Consider the following 20,222-nt stretch of genomic DNA (forward strand, 5'->3'; position numbering starts at 1 on the left):
TGAATGAGTTCAAGTTGGATTTAATTAATTGATTAAACTTAAATGAGTTTGAGTTTGATAATTAATTAAATATTAAGTTCATGGGCCATATATATATATATGTTTGACATATAATATATATACAATACATGAGAGAGAATGAATATGAAGAGTTAAAAGACAAGATGCACACTTTTCTATCCATGTTTTGCCTTTTGTCATAACACACTTTTTAAATACCAAGACAAACAATATTCTTTCTCTCCAACAAGCATAATGGTTGTAGCAACCCTGCAAAGAATCACCTACTAACTGGCTACTAATAGCATGCATTAAACTTAATAAAGAAAGAATGCTTAACAGAGTAAAACGTGCGGAAACATAATTCATAATTTACATATCAGCTTAGTAAAACATATCCAGGCTTATTACTGCAGTTATATAACCATATTGAAAAACTTAAATTAAAACTGTCTAAAACATTTATACAACTAAACAAATCATGATGTATAAAATCCCCTGAAAAGCTCCGGCTCCCTAGTCCTGCCTCGAGCTATCGGCTCCGTCCATCCTGCGACCTGCCCCGTGGAATAGGGTGTCCAAGATAACAACTAGGACGTGAGTGCTAACGCCCAGTACATAAGCATGAGTAAACGTATATATATGATGCATGCAACATGATGACTGGTAAAGGGTCATCTGAAAAGTCATGTTCAGTACAAGCGCCACATGAGTGCTGCCACCGCACGTATCAACCTCTGGGTGCAACCACACTTGTATAGTACACCAGAGTAGTCAGACATACATGTCCCCGCCGTCGCGGTACTCTCAGTGACAGACTATCGAGTATAGAGCTGAGCGGCTCTATAATCTGGTATAACAAGTTATAGGCTCAACGTGTATGTGCACATGATATATGAACATAGAAAGTGGTAAAACATACATCATGCCACATAGTAATCCCAAATAAATGCAACATATAAACATGTACACTCGCTGGAAATCTCAGTCAATGTGTACGTACCTCTAAGCTAGTTTGAGTTTTAGTAGTATCCTAGGTTCCAAGCCTATATTCAAAAGTTCACTGTATCACTACACAAGTTCTATAAGCCTTAACTAAGCTAATAAGTACTCCCAAAACTTAAATAGATTCCCGAACCATACCTTCGTCCGTAGTAAGCCCTTTGGAGTCGCTAGTCCCGGATGACTATAGCCACACATTGGTTATTCCAGAACCTCTATAATAACTGATAGGACCCTCAAGTGTATACCTCACACTTATATAACTGAAGAAAGAAACTAGGAATTCGTAATTCAAAATGAATCCGAATGAGCCCTATTTATAGGAAAATTTCCGATCATATTTGAACCCTCCGAAGTTAGGTTCGGATCGTCTGATCCAGCTCAACGCCTGCATGCAGAACACGTCAAGTTCGGACCGTCCGATCGCCACTTCGGGCCGTCCGAAGTGTTCTAAATTCGACATTTGTCAAAATTCATGGCTGAGTAATCTTGCTTGCTTGGCACAAGGGATTTTGGGCCGCCCGATCCTGGTTCGAACCGTCCGAACGTGCCTTAACTCCAAAGTAAACATGCCCTTCTTCGGAGCCCCCATTTTGCTGAGTTCGGATCGTCCAAAATTCTCTTCGGACCGTCCGAAATGGCCAAAACTTTGGAAGCCAAATTCTTAATTCTGAAGTTCGATTAAGCCTCGGATTTGGTTAATTACTAACCCTTAATCATGTTTAACAGATTATTATATTAAAATAGAATCTGGGTTACTACATTCTCCCCACCTTTAGACATTTCGTCCGCAAAATAAAATCTAATGACAAATCAAGATAAAAATATGAAACATCAAACCATGTTTTATTACAACAACTGTAATTACATCTTTACATGATAATCAAAAGTAAAAAGCAAACAACTCAGAATATTCTGCTCGCATACGGCTCTAAGTTTCCCAAGTTGCTTTTTCAATGCCTCGGTGCTGCCACTGTACCATCACAAGTGGTATAGTCTTGTTCCGAAGAACTTTCTCTTTCCTGTCTAGGATACGGAGTGGTCGTTTGACATACGACATATTTGGCTCTAGATGAACATCAGTAGGCTGGATAATATGAGATTCATCAGCTATGTACTGTCGAAGTAACGACATATGAAAAACATCATGTATACTGGAAAGATATGGCGGTAAAGCCAAGCGATATGCAACATCTCCGATCTTTTCTAGTACCTGTAAAAGCCCAATGAAACGAGGTGACAACTTGTCTTTCACCCCAAATCTCATCACCTTCCTGAAAAATGATACTCGCAGAAAAACATATTCACCAGGCTCGAACTGAAGTGGCCTACGATGAATATTCGCATAACTGGCTTGCCGATCTTGAGCAGCTTTAATCCTTTTTTTGATCAAATCTACCTTTTTTACAATCTGCTGCACCAACTCAGGACCCTCGACTTGCCATTCTTCTATCTAATCCCAGAATAACAGAGTACGACATCGTCGACCATACAATGCCTCGAAAGGTGCCATATCAATACTACGATGATAACTGTTATTGTAGGCAAATTCGATCAAAGGTAACTGATCTTGCCAAGATAAACCAAAATTCATGATAGAAGAACGTAGCATATCCTCCAACGTACGAATCATCCGCTCTGACTGCCCGTCAGTCTCCGGATGATATGCAGTACTCAAACTCAGAGTGGTACCCAATTCCTGCTAAAAACTACCCCAGAAACGTGAGGTAAATCGCGGGTCTCTATCACTGACTATGATCATTGGAATCCCATGTAATCGCACTATCTCCTGGATGTATAAGCGTGTCATTCGATCATAAGATTACTCCTGGTTGTAAGGAATGAAATGTGCTGATTTCGTCAAACGGTCAACAACGACCCAGATAGCATCACACTGACGTGAAGTCATAGGCAAGTGGGTGACAAAGTCCATAGTCACGTGCTCCCACTTCCATTCGGGAATCTCAAGATTATGCAGTAATCCATCAGTTCGTCGGTGTTCAGCCTTGACCTGTTGACAAACAAGACATCGAGAAACAAATTGATATACACTTCGCTTCATCCCCTTCCACCAGAATCTAGTTCGCAAGTCCTTATACATTTTCATGCTTCCAGGGTGAACTGAAAATCGACTTCTGTGAGCTTGAGATAAAATATCATTCCAGAGCTCCGCAACATCAGGTACAACCACCCGATTCGATAAGCATAATAAACCATCTGCTTGAAAATGAAATCCAGATGTATTAACTCTATTGGCTAGACGTGCCAAACGCTGAGTCTTAACATCAGATATCTGAGCATCTCTGATCCGAGAATACAATGCTGGCTCAGATAAAATAGTATACAAACGAATCTCATTTCTTCCTTTCTTGTGCTTGAGTGTAAAACTCAGTGAACAGCACTCCTGAATCATATGAGATATTTCACTAGTCTGAAGTGCAAAAAATCTAATCTGCCGACTCAAAGCATCAACAGTAAGATTAGCAGAATCTGGATGATGCTTAATTTCACAATCATAATCTTTCAATAAGTCCATCCAGCGTCTCTGTCGCATATTCAACTCCGTCTGAGCGAATAAGTACTTCAAACTTTTGTGATCCGTAAATATCTCAAATTTCTCGTCATAAAGATAATATCTCCAAATCTTGAGCGCAAAAACAATGACGGCTAACTCGAGATCATGCACTGGATAATTTCCCTCATGCGTCTTCAATTGTCAAAAAAGCATAGGCAATTACATGTCCATGCTGTGTCAGAACACATCCTAGCCCCTGACCAGAGGCATCAGTGTAGACAATATAACCTCCTGATTCAGAAGGTAGAGCTAGCACAGGTGCAATAGTAAGACGTCTACGCAGCTCGTGAAATGATTCCTCACAATCCGATGACCATATGAAGGCAACATCTTTTCGTGTAAGCTGTGTCAAAGGCCTGGCCAACTGTGCAAAATTCTCGATGAACCGACGGTAATATCCAGCTAGACCCAAGAAACTTCGAATCTCAGCAATTTTCGTCGGACGAGACCAGTTCAGCACTGCTTCTATCTTACTAGGATCAACAGATATTCCTTCACTAGAAATCACATGACCGAGAAACACTACCCGATCAAGCCAAAATTCACACTTACTCAATTTCGCATACAGCTGCTTATCTCGTAATGTCTGCAATACAATCCTCAGATGTTGTGCATGATCATCCTTGTCATGAGAATAAACAAGAATATCATCAATGAAGATGGTGACAAATCTATCCAGATATTCTCGAAATACCTGATTCATCAGATTCATGAAGACTGTCGGAGCATTCGTCAAACCGAATGCCATCACCAGAAATTTATAATGCCCGTATCTGGTTCTAAAACCATTGGTAGAAATATCTGAGTCTCATACCCGCATCTGGTGGTATCCCGATCTCAGATCTATCTTAGAGTAAACATATGTACCCTGTAATTGATCGAACAAATCATCAATCCGTGGCAATGAATACATATTCTTGATGGTCACACGATTCAGCTGCCGGTAATCAATACATAATCGCATCGATCCATCTTTCTTCTTGACAAATAACACAGGTTCTCCCCACGGAGAAACACTCGGACGAATATATCCCTTATCAAGCAGACCATGCAACTGCTGTTTCAATTCCCTCATCTCTGACGGAGCCAGACGATAAGGTGCTCTGGATATAGGCGTAGTTCCTGATACTAGATCAATACCAAATTCAACCTCTCGAACCGGAGAAAAACCGGGAATCTCATCAGGGAATACATCAGGAAACTCGCTGACAACCGTTAACTGATAAATACCCGGACTACTCGTGGACATATCAACTGCATAAATGAGGTAGCCCTCCCCACCTGACTCTAAGACATGACATGCTTTCAGAGCCGATACAAGTGGCATCGGAGGTCGCACACCCTCACCATAAAAGTACCAGCTCTCACCTTCAACAGGATGAAACTGTACCAAATGCTGATAACAATCCACAGTAGTGTGATACAATGTCAGTATATCTATTCCCAAGATACAGTCAAAATCTGTCATCGCTAATATCATCAGATTAGACGATAACACATGACCCTCTCAAACTCTAGAAGGCAACAATCACTAGACGCTTAGTTACTACCTCCTGCTCCAACGGAGTAGATACAACTAAATCCTTATCTAATGATAATAAGATAATCTATGTCTCTTAACAAATCGACTAGAAATAAAGGAATTCGATGCTCCAGTATCAATTAAAACAAGTGCAGGAATACCACATAGTAAAAAGGTACCTGCCAACATGCGATCGCTTCCCTCAGTAGCGTGTTCCTGAGACAAAAAAAACATACCTGCCCCTGAGTCTATGGACGGTAACCAAAATAACTTTGTAGTGCTGGCTGCTGATGTGGAAAAGTAGAAGCCTGAGATCTAACCTGTGATCCCGATCCACTCGCAGAACCCATACGCTGAGGACAATCTCTCCGCAGATGTCCCTGCTCACCACAAGTATAACATGCACAAGTGGCCTTCCGACATGAAGCTGCAGGATTCTTCCCACCACAGTGACAACAAAAATCATCCTTCTTCTTCTTCTTCTTCCCAAAACGGAACGTACCTCGTGAGCCACGAGAACCAGATGAAGTAGTGGTAGAAGAAGACATAGGTCCAGATTGCACAACAGATTGATCCCTAGGCCCAAGAGATCCACTAGGTTGTCCTGGAATCATCAATAGTGCCCGTCTATTACTGTTCTCCACTTGACGGCAACGGTTCACCAAAGTCTCATAAGATGTCGGATCATCACAGACGACAACTTGTGAATAGATATCTTGATTCAAGTCTTGCAGAAAGATATCATACTTTGATTCATCACAATCATTGATATGAGGACTGAAAGGTAGCAGATCAAGAAATCGTTGCTGATATTGATCAATAGTCATTGATCCTTGCCTCAGAGTCATCAACTCCATAGATCGTGCCTGACGAACTGCTGGAGGAAAATATAATTTCTGAAACTGCTGACAAAAATCCCCCCAAGCCACATGTCCTCTCTCCGTACGTTCCCGAGTAGCCTTGGCATCCCACCATAAGCGTGCTTGATCCTCTAGAACAAATTCTAAACTTGTTACTGGTATAGGACCAAATAAGTCTATATGTAACAGTTCCAAGCATCGGGTGAAATAATTATAACCCTTGTTTTTAAAAGATGACTTAACTTGTTTCCCAAACTAACAAGCTGAGAAAACTGTCTTTTGAAAAATCGATTTTAGGCAGTCCTGCTACTAGTTCTAACTTACTCAGACTAACAATAGCCTTGAAATTAAGGTGATTCAATCTTTTGTGCCATAACCAGTTGCGCTTAGAATTGAAAGCTACGAGGTAAATTGATTGGCTAGATTGATCATTACAACATACTTTATATGTGTTTCCACACCTGTTTCCTGTTAACATAATATCACTAGAAACATCTTAACAAGGCATGAGTGTTTTTGAAATTCAACTAGATGCATATAATCACACAGTTGACTGATACTTATCAAATTACATTTCAAATTCTCAACTAGTAAGACATCCTTAATAATGATGCTATCGTGGATAATCTTACTCTTACCCATGGTCCTACCATGTGAGTTATCACCGAAGGTAATTGTAGGTCCATTGCATTTAGTGAGTTCAGACAGCAGTTTGACATTTCCTGTCATATGTCTTGAACATCCACTATCTAGATACCATGATTCATCCATCTTTTCTTCAACAACGGTTACCTGCAGTCACAGAAGTGAATGATTTTGGTAACCATATGTATTTGGGTCCACGAGAGATTAGGTTGGTTGAACCCTAGCTATCTTTAGGTATTATCACAAGTATTGACCAAATTATTGTATTTGACTAAAACATTTGAAACCCAAAATATTTTTTTAATGATAATGCGCATGGCCTAAATTTGATGCATCCAATCTTGTTTGAATGTTCCGAACTCAACGTAGCTCCCAAACAGCTTCGCCCCATCCGAACCCTTCGGACGTTCCGATTGCTTTCAAAGTAGTGATTCAGACCATCCAAACTACTTGATAATCAAAATAACTTTTAACCATTATTGGATATCCTGGATCCAATTTCTTGGTTCATTTAATCATATTAAAAATCTATTAATCATGCTTTATTTAATCTAACATGATAAGTAACTTAATCTTATAAAATGGAACTGGGCTACTACAACCTCCATGATTGTAAGGTTTATGTTTTAAACTTCAAATATTATTTTACTTACAGTCATGACTATGCACGATTTACAATGGAAAATTTCATGTTGATTGGATGAATTTTCGGATTGTGACTGTGTTAGATCTGATCTTGATAAGAGTATCCTTGGAAATGAAATATTAATTGTTCAGATGTATTGACTGAGGTTGATATTATTTTCCTATTTGGTTTATTAGGAGGGTTTTACTTTACTGAAACTATGTGATTGTTTTGAGATATAAGTCAATCTGCTTTGGATTATATTAATTTTGTTGAAAGGATTCTGTGTTAGCATTAAATTGTTTGATGAGATTTTTACCTATGGACATTATGACTAGGATTATTTTTTTTCTTTTTGGAGAATGCACTTACATTATATGGAATGTAGTAGGATGATTGATTGTCCTCTTAAATGCCTTGGTTATATAGGATTTGAACGTTGATAAATATTGTTTTTGGTTTTTTTGCTTTGAACTCTAGGAAGAATGATTGTGGATCTAGTTTTGACAAGGAACATAGTTGATATGTGATGTTATTTTTAGATTGTGTGGTTAAGTTTTGCCAACTTAAGTTTATTTTCGGAGTTGATATTTTAAGTGCTATGTTTAAATGACAAATTTGGGAACAAAAATTCAGCTCACGAATGTTTGAGGATAGATAAGTGAAGTGTATAAACATATGAAATCAATCAAGTCGTGGTTTATGCTATTGTTGTGTTTGGGAAAATGAATATTAGAGTAACATTTGGGTTTTATTATGAGTTAATATGAGAATGTGATTTGATTTTTCATTTATGGTACTACGAAATACGTAAAAATATCAAATTTGGGTTACAGTGGACTCTAGTTCATTGACTAGCCTCAGGGCAAAGCAGCTGTAGGTCATGGCACGAATCTATACCAGTTGCTCCAAAACAAAGAAAAACGAAAAATGCTTATGACAACCAAGAAACGTGGAATGACAAGACAATGGATAGAGAGAATAAGTAGAAACTGCAATCAGTAATGGCATGTACATTTACCTGATGACCCTTCCATATTGACCCTGTCCCACTCTGCTTCTTATGAAGATAATCAAACTCGGTGCACTGTGTTATTATATCTCTAAAGTTGACATGTGGCTTTCCAACATTTGCATCAACCTAACAAAGCCCAAATAAAAATAAAGCGATAATGAAAATAGTATTATGTTTTCAACACCAAGATTCATGATTACCACATTGATTCAAATACAAAAGAACATCATGGACAACTCACATTCCCCCAGATTCAATTTTCCCCTTGCAATGTCTTCGTACTTAGCTGGCCCAATCCTTTCCCAGTTTAACTATTTTTCTTCCCGTTGTTCCCCAAAAATATAATAAGGGAAACCAAAATCCCAATAACTCCGCTAATAAATGCCCAAGGTCACCTTTTATTATACACACATTTTCAGTGCCTAGCTATCATCTCTCTTTGTTGAATCAAGAATTCTCAGAACAATTAATGCCACCCCACCCCAGGGAATTGTCTTTTTTCTTTTTTTTAACTCAAAATTTATATACTACTAAATTTACTTCTTGTGCGTGTATGTGTTTTTTCCTCCTTTTTTTATCACTGATTCAACAAGTACAAATGTGTACACAAACACCCATATATAATACTATCAGAATTAAATTTAACGTAAAATAATTAACATTTTTTAATATAATAATTAATAAATATGTACTATATAATATATATATATTGAATGATAATATAATAATATATTAAACAAATTACATCTCAAAAACAAAAAAATCCACTGTTGCTCAAAATTCATTCCAAAACAAACAGCTTTTCATCAGTGTAATGTTCAGTGGAATATTTTGTTGACTCTGTGATATTATTAAAGGTACCTGGTCATCCTAAATTTTTTCTCTGTTGTAAATCACAGCAGATCCAAAGCTCCTTGCAGGGTTAATACATGCCTTTCATTCATGTACTCAAATATTGAACCAATCTGCACTCCAACATCAAAAAATTCATAAGATAAGGATAAACACTTGAAAATACTGCTGATCACAAGAGGTTAAGAAAAGGAACCATAAACCCAATATAAAGTAAGTTGCTTGCTATAAGCAGGTCTTAGCTAAGAGGATTTCTAAAGTATTCCAAAATTAGGTTTCTCTTTTGCTCAATAGAAGTTCCAAAGTGAACTGTTAAAATCTTTTGATTAGGGAATGCGTGCTTTTGAAATAATAGGTAATGACCATATCCAAATCAGATTTACACTTGACCATTACATATTTTTACTAAATAATTAATAGTGATGCTGATATTCCATGAGTCTCCAAGAATTTCAATATGACATACATGTTTTTAAATCCCCTTTTAATCATATGGACGGATTTGATTTATGCCAATTTCATATCACATTACTCTCTCTACTGTAATGATTGCCGTCGATTTTAAATCCTACCAAGATTTCTTTAATTTGAAATCCATAAATGAAATTTTAGCAAATCATTCAAATTTAATCATTTGAACTACATAGAGTTATAAGCTAACTCCAGCAGAGACTTAATAAACAAATTAGGAAACGGATCCGAAACTGATTCTTCGAAGGTAACAGAACCAATTCCACTATCGCAATTGAGCCACTACCAAAGCAAAAAATCAGCTAATAAAATTAAATTTCCACTGAATCCTGATCTTGACGTACGAGAGAAGAACAGGCGACTCGAGAAACGACGTCGGGCTGAGTCCAGGCAAAATCGTGATACATGTGGACCTAGAGATCGAGAGCTTGGACGGAGACATGAGCCCGTACTTAGCCTCCGCCGCAGGGCAAAGCCGTTTCCGGAGCCAGAGAGGAGCCGCCGTCTGGGAGTGAGAGAGTGACCGAAAGTCTTCCATCATGAGAGAGGGATGGGAGAGGGTGGGGGTGTCAGTAGTCTCGATCCTTCTTCTTCAACCGCTCTCGATCTGAAGTTGGCTGGAGTGCTGTGGCAACTAGGATTTGGTGAGTGATGAGGAGAGAAGCGAGAGATCGGAAGAGAATGAAAATTTGTGTTGTGATAAGTATTATAACATAATATTTAAAAGAAAATTTAATTTTTAATATAAATACAAAAACGGTTTTTAGAATCCGTTGTCGTAGACCATAAAAAATCTGCACAAAGACAACGAATTTTAAAATCCATTTTCGTAGGCTATAATTGGTTGTCGTTTTTTTTTTTTTTTATCAAAATAAGGCAAACGACAACGGATTTTAATAAATTCGTTGTGAAAGGTCAAAAGACAACGATTTTTTCCCAAAACCGTTGTCGTTTAGACGTTGTTGTACATCAAATTTGTTGAAGTGTATGGGTAAGTTGCAAAAGTTCGCTTTAAGTTGTGATAGAAATGAAAGTTTTTAAATGTAGGCCTGATTCGATTAGGTTCCTTGCTGACGTTGACGTTGGGATCTTCGACGACATTGGCGTAAGGATCCTCGTTGACCAATGCCTCATCATTAATATTTTGGTAATCATAAGAAGGTTGTTTGAATCCGAATTGGTATTGACTATCAGAATATGTGTTTGGACCCATTGATGTCGCGATGTTAGGTGTTTCCATGTCTATGGTCGTACGTCGTCTACTTCGAGACAAAGATGGTGCATCCATATTAACTCTTGAAAACGACGGACGAATGTAATATTCTCCATGAAAGAACCAATTATAGTAGTTAGGAACAAACTCATATCTGCACAAGTGTACCTTGATCGTGTTCTCGTCTATTAAAGTTATATTCTGACATTTTCTTCGGTTGCATTGACACCTTATACTTTCGTTAGGTAAACATTTTGGATTACTCTTTGCAAAAGCAACAAATACCTCCACCCATTAATGAATTCATCAGGAAAAAATCCATTAACAATTCGCTGATCCATCCAACTCCGGTCGTAAGCCATTCGGTCCTACGTAATATAATACTTGAATGTTCGTATGAAAACATAATCAAAAAACCTCTTAAATGCAATTATTAAAAACATTGTGAATACAAAGAAAATAAAAATTACTCAAGGAAAAATTAAGTTGAATCTTACTCAAAATAGACAACAATAACAGATTTGACCAAAAATATATAATGCAAACAAAATAATTCTTAGTACGTTACACATAACAAAATAAGTATAACGCAATTAAAAAATAAATATTTTCGTATGCAAATGACATACCTCTTCTTTTAGCTTTTGGAATATGAGGCAGCAAACAAGAGAAACTTTGACGGTGTAATGAATATAATTTATATATAGGTTATATTATGTATAATCAGATTTTGTGAAGTTACAATTGTGTGAGTGCATATTTATATCCAATTCTTTGCGATGGTTTTAGAAAAACCGTTGCAATATAAAAGTCCTTCTCCACGCGTATAATAAATGGGACCGTACTAAACACTTTTGAGACGAGTAAATGAAAATGGCTACGATTTTGTTTAAACCGTCGCAATAGCGACGTTTACAGCCAAAACTGTTGCTTTAAGTTGCGAAGACCCTAGCCAACTTGAGAATAACCAAAGAAGTATATGTTCAGGCAAAACAGGTATGGGATTCTATTGCCACAACCTTGTTTGATGGTACCGACACATCCCAAGTATATGGTCTGAAGAGGCAAGTAACTCGTATGCGGTAGTCCGACGGATCTATTGTGTCGTATTACAATGGACTCCAAGGACTATGGAGAGATTGATTTTTTTCCGACCAAATCCAATGACATGTGCTGATGATATAAAGAAATATAATGTTCTTCTTCAAGAGGATCGTGTTTATACTTTTCTTGATGGACTTGATGATCGGCTGGATAAGATTCGAAGCGATGTACACCAATTAACACCATTTCTTACTGTAACGACCCACATCCTTCCACCGCATCCCTCCCCAGCCTATAGCATGGGCTCGAACCGCATGGTTCGACGGGCATCGCACTCATGACTTTCTCCCCCCTGGAGGGGAGTTTTTGCCCTCCCCAGGAATCGAACCTTGTACCCTAGGCTTAAATACAAAGTTTTATGAATGCGGTCCGAGCCCATGCTATAGACTGGAAAGGGATGCGGTGGAAGGACGTGGATCGTTACATAAAAGGGCGCCTTTTTTTGTAACGACCCACGTCCTTCCACATCATCCCTCCCCAGCCTATAGCATGGGCTCGGACCGCATGATTTGACGGGCATCGCACTCATGACCTCCCCACTCCTTGCAGTGGATTTTTATGCCCTCCCCAGGAATCGAACCTTGTACCTCCAGGCTTAAGTACAAAGTTTTATGATTCCTGGTACCATTGAGCTAGTGAAACCCCTATCCCACATGGGAAATATCAAGAATTTAAAATGGATTTAAAATGGGCTACAATGGACTTTTATAGTAACTTGGGTTAATCATTTTCGTAAAGCGATGACGAATACGAAGTAGTTGCTATAGGGGCCCATTGTGCAGTCGCGCAGGCGCAGGCCTAGGCCCAGGGCGTGACAGAATGGTATCAGAGACAGGTCACCAGCTGGCAGACCCCAGGAAATAAGTGCTATGCGGGACAAAGTGCTACATGACGAGAGCCACATCTTAAACCCGTAGGAGCCACCTCTAGATTCCCGGTGCTGGTGGATCGAAAGGTCAGGTCGAGACGAAGACATCGCGTTCTAAAGGAGAAGTGATTGTGAAACCCCTATCCCACATGGGAAAAATCAAGGATTTAAAATGGGCTACAATGGACTTCTATAAAAAATTGGGTTAATCATTTTCTTAAAGCGAGGACGAATACGAAGTAGTTGCTATAGGGGCCCATTGTGCAGTCGCGCAGACGCGGACCAGGGCTCGGGGCATGACATAATAGCTCAATGGTACCAGCAATCATAAAACTTTGTACTTAAGCCTGGAGGTACAAGGTTCAATTCCTAGGGAGGGCAAAAACCCACTGCCAGGAGTGGGGAGGTCATGAGTGCGATGCCCGTCGAACCATGCGGTCCGAGCCCATGCTATAGGCTGGGAAGGGATGCGGTGGAAGGATGTGGGTCGTTACAAAAAAGGGCCCCCCTACCTACTCCTAGTAGTGGGTTTTTGCCCTCCCCAGGAATCAAACCTTGTACCTCAAGGCTTAAGTACAAAGTTTTATGATTCCTGGAGGTACAAGGTTCGATTCCTGAGGAGGGCAAAAACCCACTGCCAGGAGTGGGGAGGTCATGAGTGCGATGTCTATCGAACCATGCGGTCCGAGCCCATGCTATAGGCTGGGGAGGGATGCGGTGGAAGGACTTGGGTCGTTACACCTACTGTCGCCCAGAGTATGCTTAGAGGGTATTTGGGAGAGCTTATAAGCTCTTGAAAATAGCTTAGCTTATAAGCTCTTTAAGTTTATTTGGCAAATTTTTTGTCGAGGAACTTATAAACTGTCAAAATAAGTTTTTAAAAAGTAAGGTCACCCCTAATTTTGTAAAAAATATCTTATTTACATATTTTACTTCTCTATATTATCCTTATATATTTTATTAAATTTTCACAACGCCCACTGTACATTTTTTATACATAATTTATCAAATTTTTTATCTAAACTAAAATTAAAAATAATTCTATTTTTTGAATATATTTTTAATATTTATGATAAATTTAAAACTATTGTTATATGTATGTTACTATTTAAATTACTTTTATAGTATATTACCTTTTTTGGTAATTTCGACAATAAAAAAATCTTATAATACAAAACACATCAACATCTTTAAGTTGTTGAAAATAAGTTCACTCAAACACTTTAACAACTTATTTTTAAAATAAGACCTGACAACTTATAAGCTACTAGAGCTTATAAGTTGTTTTTAATAAGTTTAGCCAAATACCTTCTAAGTTTATTAAAAACAGTTTATAAGCTCCAAGAACTTATAAGCTATTTTAAGAGCTTATAAGTTGTTAGGTCTTATATTAAAAATAAGTTGTTAAAGGGTTTGAATAAACTTATTTTAAAAAACTTGAAGAAGTTGAGTATTTGGTTTTTTAAGATCATTTTATTAACAAAATTACCAAAAATGGTATAATATTATTAATATGATGGAATAATTATATATTATATATATATAAAAACAAACGAAGTAGTTTTACACTTTTATAAAAAAAATTGTTAAACTTATATAAATATTTATATATATATATATTTATATTTAAATCTATTTTATATTGAAATTTAGAAAAATTGAAAAAATATATTTAAAATTTAATGTAGCATTGACATTTCAAATAAAAATTGTGATAAATACTATTCAGTAATACGTTAGACACATTTTTAAAAAAAATCATAAGAAAAAAAGATATAAAATGTTAGAACAAAAACCTTGTTAGGAAAAAAAGTCGCGACATAGAAAGAAACTTGTTAGGTTGGTGAATTATGTAGAGGATAATACGGTAATTAATGAAAATATAGAGTGATATTTTGGATAAGAGAACTATTAAATAAGATCTTTTTGAAAAAAGTATCATTTCCTTATTTTTTAAAAACATCTTATAAGCTGTCAAACAACTTATTTTGACAGTTTATAAGTTGTTTTTAAATTTTTTTACCAAACAGATTTGTTGAGCTTATAAACTTCAAAACCACTTATAAGCTATTTTAGAGAGCTTATAAGCTCTTTAAGTTAGTTTGACAATTTTTTTGTCAAACAACTTATAAGCTGTCAAAATAAGTTGTTTGACAGCTTATAAGTTGCTTTAAGAAAAGTAAGGCCACCTTTAATTTTTTAAAAAGATCTTATTTTGATATTTTAATTTTTCATATTATCCTTATATATTTTATTAAATTCTCACAACGCCCTCTGTTCATTTTTTATACATAATTTATCAAATTTTTTCTAAATTAAAATTAATAATAGTTTTATTTTTAATATATGTTTAATATTTATGATAAATTTAAAACTATTTTTATATGTATGTTACTATTTAAGTTACTTTCACAATATTTTACCCTTTTTGATAATTTCAACAATAAAAAGATTTTATAATTCCAAACACATCAACATCTTTAAGTTGTTAAAAATAAGTTTATCCGAACACTTTAACAACTTATTTTTAAAATAAGACCTGAAAGCTTATAAGCTCCTAAAATAGCTTAAAAATATACTAGAGTTTATAAGTTGTTTTTAATAAATTTAGTCAAACACCCTCTTATGTTCAAAGGGAAGATATCAAGAAAAGTATCATGCTAATTGATTCAAGACATTCTATGGCTGCAGTGATGGCGTCTAAAGGATTAAAGAATAACTCACAACAACCTATACTCCATGGTACAAAGCAAGGGTCCTCGTTATTACGAAGTGAAAAATCACACTTCTTGACAAAAGCTAAGGGGCAACTGGAAGGTATGGGAAACGACTGCTCTCATTGTGGAAACAAAAAGCATACACGTGAAACCTATTTTGAATTACATGGGTATCCAAAATGGTGGAATGAATTTAAAGCACGAAAGCAAAAAAAAAAAATGGAAGGAGGAATCGGTCATGTAGCCATGGCAAATACAGTACAACAATTCACATTTTCTCCTTTTGAAAAGATGAAGGATGAAACTACGTCAATTCTTGATAATTAAGGTAACATTGATTGTTTTAACAACAATGCTTTACATGTCTCCATGGAAAATAAGAACAGCGGCTAGATAGTAGATTCCAGAGCAATGGACCACATGACATTTTGCTCGAATGACCTCGTCCAAATGGTGTTACCATCGGTGTTGCTCATTTTCCCAAGGATATTTGGATGTGTTGCATTTGTCCACATACATAAAAATCAAAGAACAAATCTTGAACCCAGTGTTGTCCGCTACATCTTTCAGGGCTATGGTACAAACAAAAAGGGATGTCAATGTTATGATCCTGTCAAAAGACACATCTGTATGACCATGGATGTCACTTTTTTGGAATCCGAGCATTTTTAATCTTCCCACTAATCGACTTTTCCTCTTCAGGGAGAGCCTTGGGATGAAGATCAAAAGTCAAGGGATTGAACAACTGAAAATGAAACTGCACCCATCACACCTCTTGTACCTAAGATCATTACACCGACACTACCCAAAAAGTCCCAAATACAGACTACACTAAAATTAGTTCTCCAACTGAAGATATTCCGACCATTGATGAAAGTCCAGAAAGTGAGTCGGTCACGACAAGTAAAGAGATCCTTGATGTACACAGCAATGACAATCCTTTACCTCAGAATGTCAGTGAGGTAACATCTCACACTCAACCTCCTAATCATGCTTTGGATACCTCTATTGGTTATAACTTACCTTTCAAGCACAATAGGGGCAAGCCCCCAACCCGTTATTCACCAGATGGTGCAGGGAAACAATCGAAGTACCCGATCTCGAAATATGTTACTACACATGGACAGTCACAACATCTTAAAGCTTTCGCATACAAGTTATCTACTTGTTCCATTCCTTTGGGATTGATGAGGCATTAACATATTTAGAATGGTTTAAAGCTATTCAAGAAGAAATTGAAGCCTTGGAAAAGAATAAAACATAGGAAATTGTTCCGCTAGCAAAAGGAAAAAAGACAGTTGGGTGTAAGTGGATGTTCTCTATTAAGCATAAGGCAGATGGATATATTGAATGATACAAAACAATATTAGTCGCCAAAGGCTATGCTCAGACATACGGGATAGACTATCAAGAGACATTCTCTCCAGTAGCCAAGCTAAACACTATTAGAGTTTTATTGTCTTTGGCAGCAAACTTGGGCTAGCCATTACACCAATTTGATGTGAAGAACGATTTTCTCCACGGAGATCTCAAGAGTAAATATATATGGATGTTCCACCGTACTATACTACATCCACTTCTGAAAATATTTGCAAGCTACGAAGGGCTTTATATGGGTTGAAGCAGTCACCACATGCATGGTTTGGCCGGTTTAGCATTGCAATAAAAAACTATGCTTTTCAGCAAAGAAACTCTGATCATACCCTTTTTGTGAAAAGAAGACAAGGAAATATAACTATCTTGATAATTTATGTTGATGATATGATTATTACGGGGGACGGTACAGAGAAAATTTTTAAGCTGAAAAACCAACAAGCTACTTAATTTGAAATGAAAAATTTGGGCGGACTTAAATACTTCTTAGGGATCGAAGTGTCTAGGTCGAAACAAGGCATTTTTCTATCACAAAGAAAATATGTGCTTGATCTATTGGCTGAAGTGGGAATGCTAGATCGCAAGCCAGTAGACACTCCAATGGCACAAAATCTAAAGCGTGTGGAGCATCCAAATCAAGCGTCAACCGACAAATTGATTTACCAAAACCTAGTGGGTAATTTAATTTATTTATCTCACACTCGTCCTGACATTTCTTATGTTGTTAGTTTAGTTATTCGGTTCATGCACTGCCCAAGTAAAGACCATATGGATGTAGTTATTCAAATACTTTGTTAATTATTGGAGCGATCAAAATAAATTTATAATCGTTCGACTCAAAATCAATTAACATGCAAGTAAATAATTGATCAGATTATTCACAAGACAAAATTTAAATCCAATAATCAATAATAGAGATAAAAATCTGAAAAATCCCAAATAAAATCCAAGTATTCAACAACGATTAGTTCAGCCCAATCTCGTGGCCTTGACCGAAAAAAATGACTACTCAATAAACAAAAACATGATCCAAACAAGGTTTTAACCATGAATAAAGAAATAGAAGAAAAGAGAAGAAAACTGATGCTGAAAGCTTCAATCTTCAATCCTAGCCGCCTTCTCATGTTCGTGCGATCTCCAACACCTTAATCTCCTATCTAATTTCGTATTTATGTCTTATAAAGCCCAAGAAATAAAGCACGAAAAGTCAAGAGTTTTAATTTCCAAAATCTTTATTTTTTCCTGATACGCGATTTCTCGCTCGAACGCACGAAATTGCGCTCGAGCGAGCAAATTTCTGCCATAATCCTGAAATTATCAACGTTTCTTGCTCGAGCGCAAGAATTTGCACTCGAGCGAGATATTTTATGCCCCAAGAGTTCTCAAGCACAGACCATTGCGCAGACATGCTTCTTCAGGCGCAATTGCGTTGTTCTCTATTTTCCCAGCTTGCGCAGATGCGCAAGATTTTCCACAGAGGCGCTAGTCTTATCTTCCATCACGCATCTACACATCTCCTAAAGAGCAGAAGCGTTAATTCGTTTCTTCACGTAGGCATAGACGTGCTGGTTCAGGCGCATAAGCGCTTCCCTCGTTCTCTTCTTGCATCTGCGCAGCTGCTCCTTGGGATAGTGCATCAGCGCTACTCCTACTCTTCTTTTGATTCATCTGCAGCTGCTCATTTCCATCTTCAGTCGCAACATCTTTTCTTCATTCTTTCTTCAAGGGCACTGTTGCTTTCTTTTCACCAGAAATCTCGAGTTGCCTTCTATTTATCTGTAAATAAACCAAGGAGAATCACACACATATGCATGAAATAAAACAAAGAAAAACACATATAAAATAAGATGAACGCATGCAAAATAGATATAAAAATATCACAAAATAATGGATGGCACAACAGTCGCACCTCAATTCTTGCCCGCTATCTTCATAAGAAAGGAAAATTCAGCAGGTTTATACGACTTGAGGAAATAGTTCTCAAAATTGTCAAAACCATTTATATCCAAGAAGCACTGAACCAGAGGTAATATTTCTTTGATTTCATAAGAATAAGGAAACTGACTCAAATTCTTGACAAGAGACTGAAGAATTATGACCCTCTAGATCGATCTGTGTTGTAACGTTCCAAAAATTTATTACCGAATTAATTGGAAATTAAAATAATTATTGAGTTAATAAAATAATTATTGCTCCTAAATAAGTTATAGAATGTATTTACAAAATACACGTGTCAATTAGTTAAAGAATTTGACTATTTCTAGAGATCTGGTAATATCGACATTTTGATATAATTATTGAGATATTGAAATTAAAATAAATATTTTTCCAAATAATTAAATTTAGAAAAAAAAAATTTGGCCAAGTTGACTGATCAAAGTGTTGGTTTTTTGGTCAAACTGAGATTGACTCAATTTATTTATTGAGGAATTTACTGGTCAAAGTAAACTATTTCAGATAAATTTTAAAAATGTGTTAAATTATATATTGGAATAAAATAACACAAGAGCATTGAATTGGATCAGACCGGGTCATTTTATGACCAATTTTTATAATATTAAATGGTGTTTTCTCTCTCACGCACGAAACACCTAACTCTAAAAAAAATGAACTTAGTAAAACCTTTCCATGCAAACTCAAAAATAACCTCACATATCAACTATGTTCCTTGTCATAATTAAATCCGAAAAATCATAACCTGTACGAGTAAACCATAGTTCCCAAATAATTCTTCAAAAATCTCAAATTTATGAGTTAAATAATTACATTTATAATCTACCCTATGTGCTAATCCCACGATCAATTTAACCAATAATTCACCCATAAAAGAATTCTAACTTAAAATCAATAAGTTAATTCAAATATTCAAGTGTCAACCCATATATCATAAATATCATACTTAGATTCACACAAATTATAATAAAATTCCAAAAATTCTAAATTCCTTGTGGTCATCCTTTCGTAAAACATGATTCGGAGATATGTTGTAATTTCCATAAATCTCATACGTAACCGCCATGCATAACTAAACATTTAATTTTAAAACTTTCATACTTAAAATTTTCATAACATAAAATTCTCATAACATAATTCATGCATGTGCCCCTACATAAAATATAACTTAAAACATTTAAAACTCACAGACTGGCAGTGCGACTTCTGAGCTCCACGTAACAGGCTAATACCCTCCAACGACCTTGCTCTAATACCAAATTGAAATGACTAGATCCAACTACTACTAATTTTTTTTAAAATAATAAATAAATAAATAAATTACTTCTTACTTAATATAAAATATATTTAGAAATCATGCATCTATAAATAAATAAATAAAACAATACTTAATATTATATATATATATATATATATATATATATAA

General features: G+C 36.3%; 1 protein-coding gene across 2 annotated transcripts; it reads right to left on the minus strand.

Annotated features, from left to right (window-relative positions):
- Positions 1-348: 348 nt before the first annotated feature.
- On the minus strand, positions 349-10,227 carry LOC140882045 (uncharacterized). 2 transcript variants are annotated; one of them, XM_073287783.1, is made up of 7 exons: positions 9,912-10,227; positions 9,106-9,209; positions 8,251-8,370; positions 6,610-6,751; positions 5,420-6,090; positions 5,279-5,315; positions 349-557 (listed from the first exon to the last, which is right to left on the minus strand). In XM_073287783.1, exons 4-7 carry the CDS (start codon positions 6,728-6,730, stop codon positions 517-519), a joined length of 870 nt encoding a protein of 289 aa, XP_073143884.1. In that variant the 5' UTR covers positions 6,731-6,751; positions 8,251-8,370; positions 9,106-9,209; positions 9,912-10,227; the 3' UTR covers positions 349-516. The 2 variants fall into 2 exon arrangements, 1 of the variants encoding a protein (XP_073143884.1); XR_012150121.1 differs by lacking the exons at positions 5,279-5,315; positions 5,420-6,090; positions 6,610-6,751.
- Between the last annotated feature and the right edge of the window lie 9,995 nt (positions 10,228-20,222).

Source organism: Henckelia pumila, chromosome 2 (assembly GCF_033568475.1).
Source record: "Henckelia pumila isolate YLH828 chromosome 2, ASM3356847v2, whole genome shotgun sequence".
Taxonomy (NCBI): domain Eukaryota; kingdom Viridiplantae; phylum Streptophyta; class Magnoliopsida; order Lamiales; family Gesneriaceae; genus Henckelia; species Henckelia pumila.

Bases quoted from the DNA above. Each gene is read 5' to 3' on its own strand.
- LOC140882045 (XM_073287783.1), bottom strand. From the start codon at position 6,730: ATGGATGAATCATGGTATCTAGATAGTGGATGTTCAAGACATATGACA. The intron at 6,091-6,609 runs GTAGGACCATGG...AATTTGTTCTAG, and splicing joins CTTCGGTGATAACTCACATG to AGGATCAAGCACGCTTATGG. The intron at 558-5,278 runs GTACCTTTTTAC...TCCACGGGGCAG, and splicing joins AAGCGATCGCATGTTGGCAG to GTCGCAGGATGGACGGAGCC.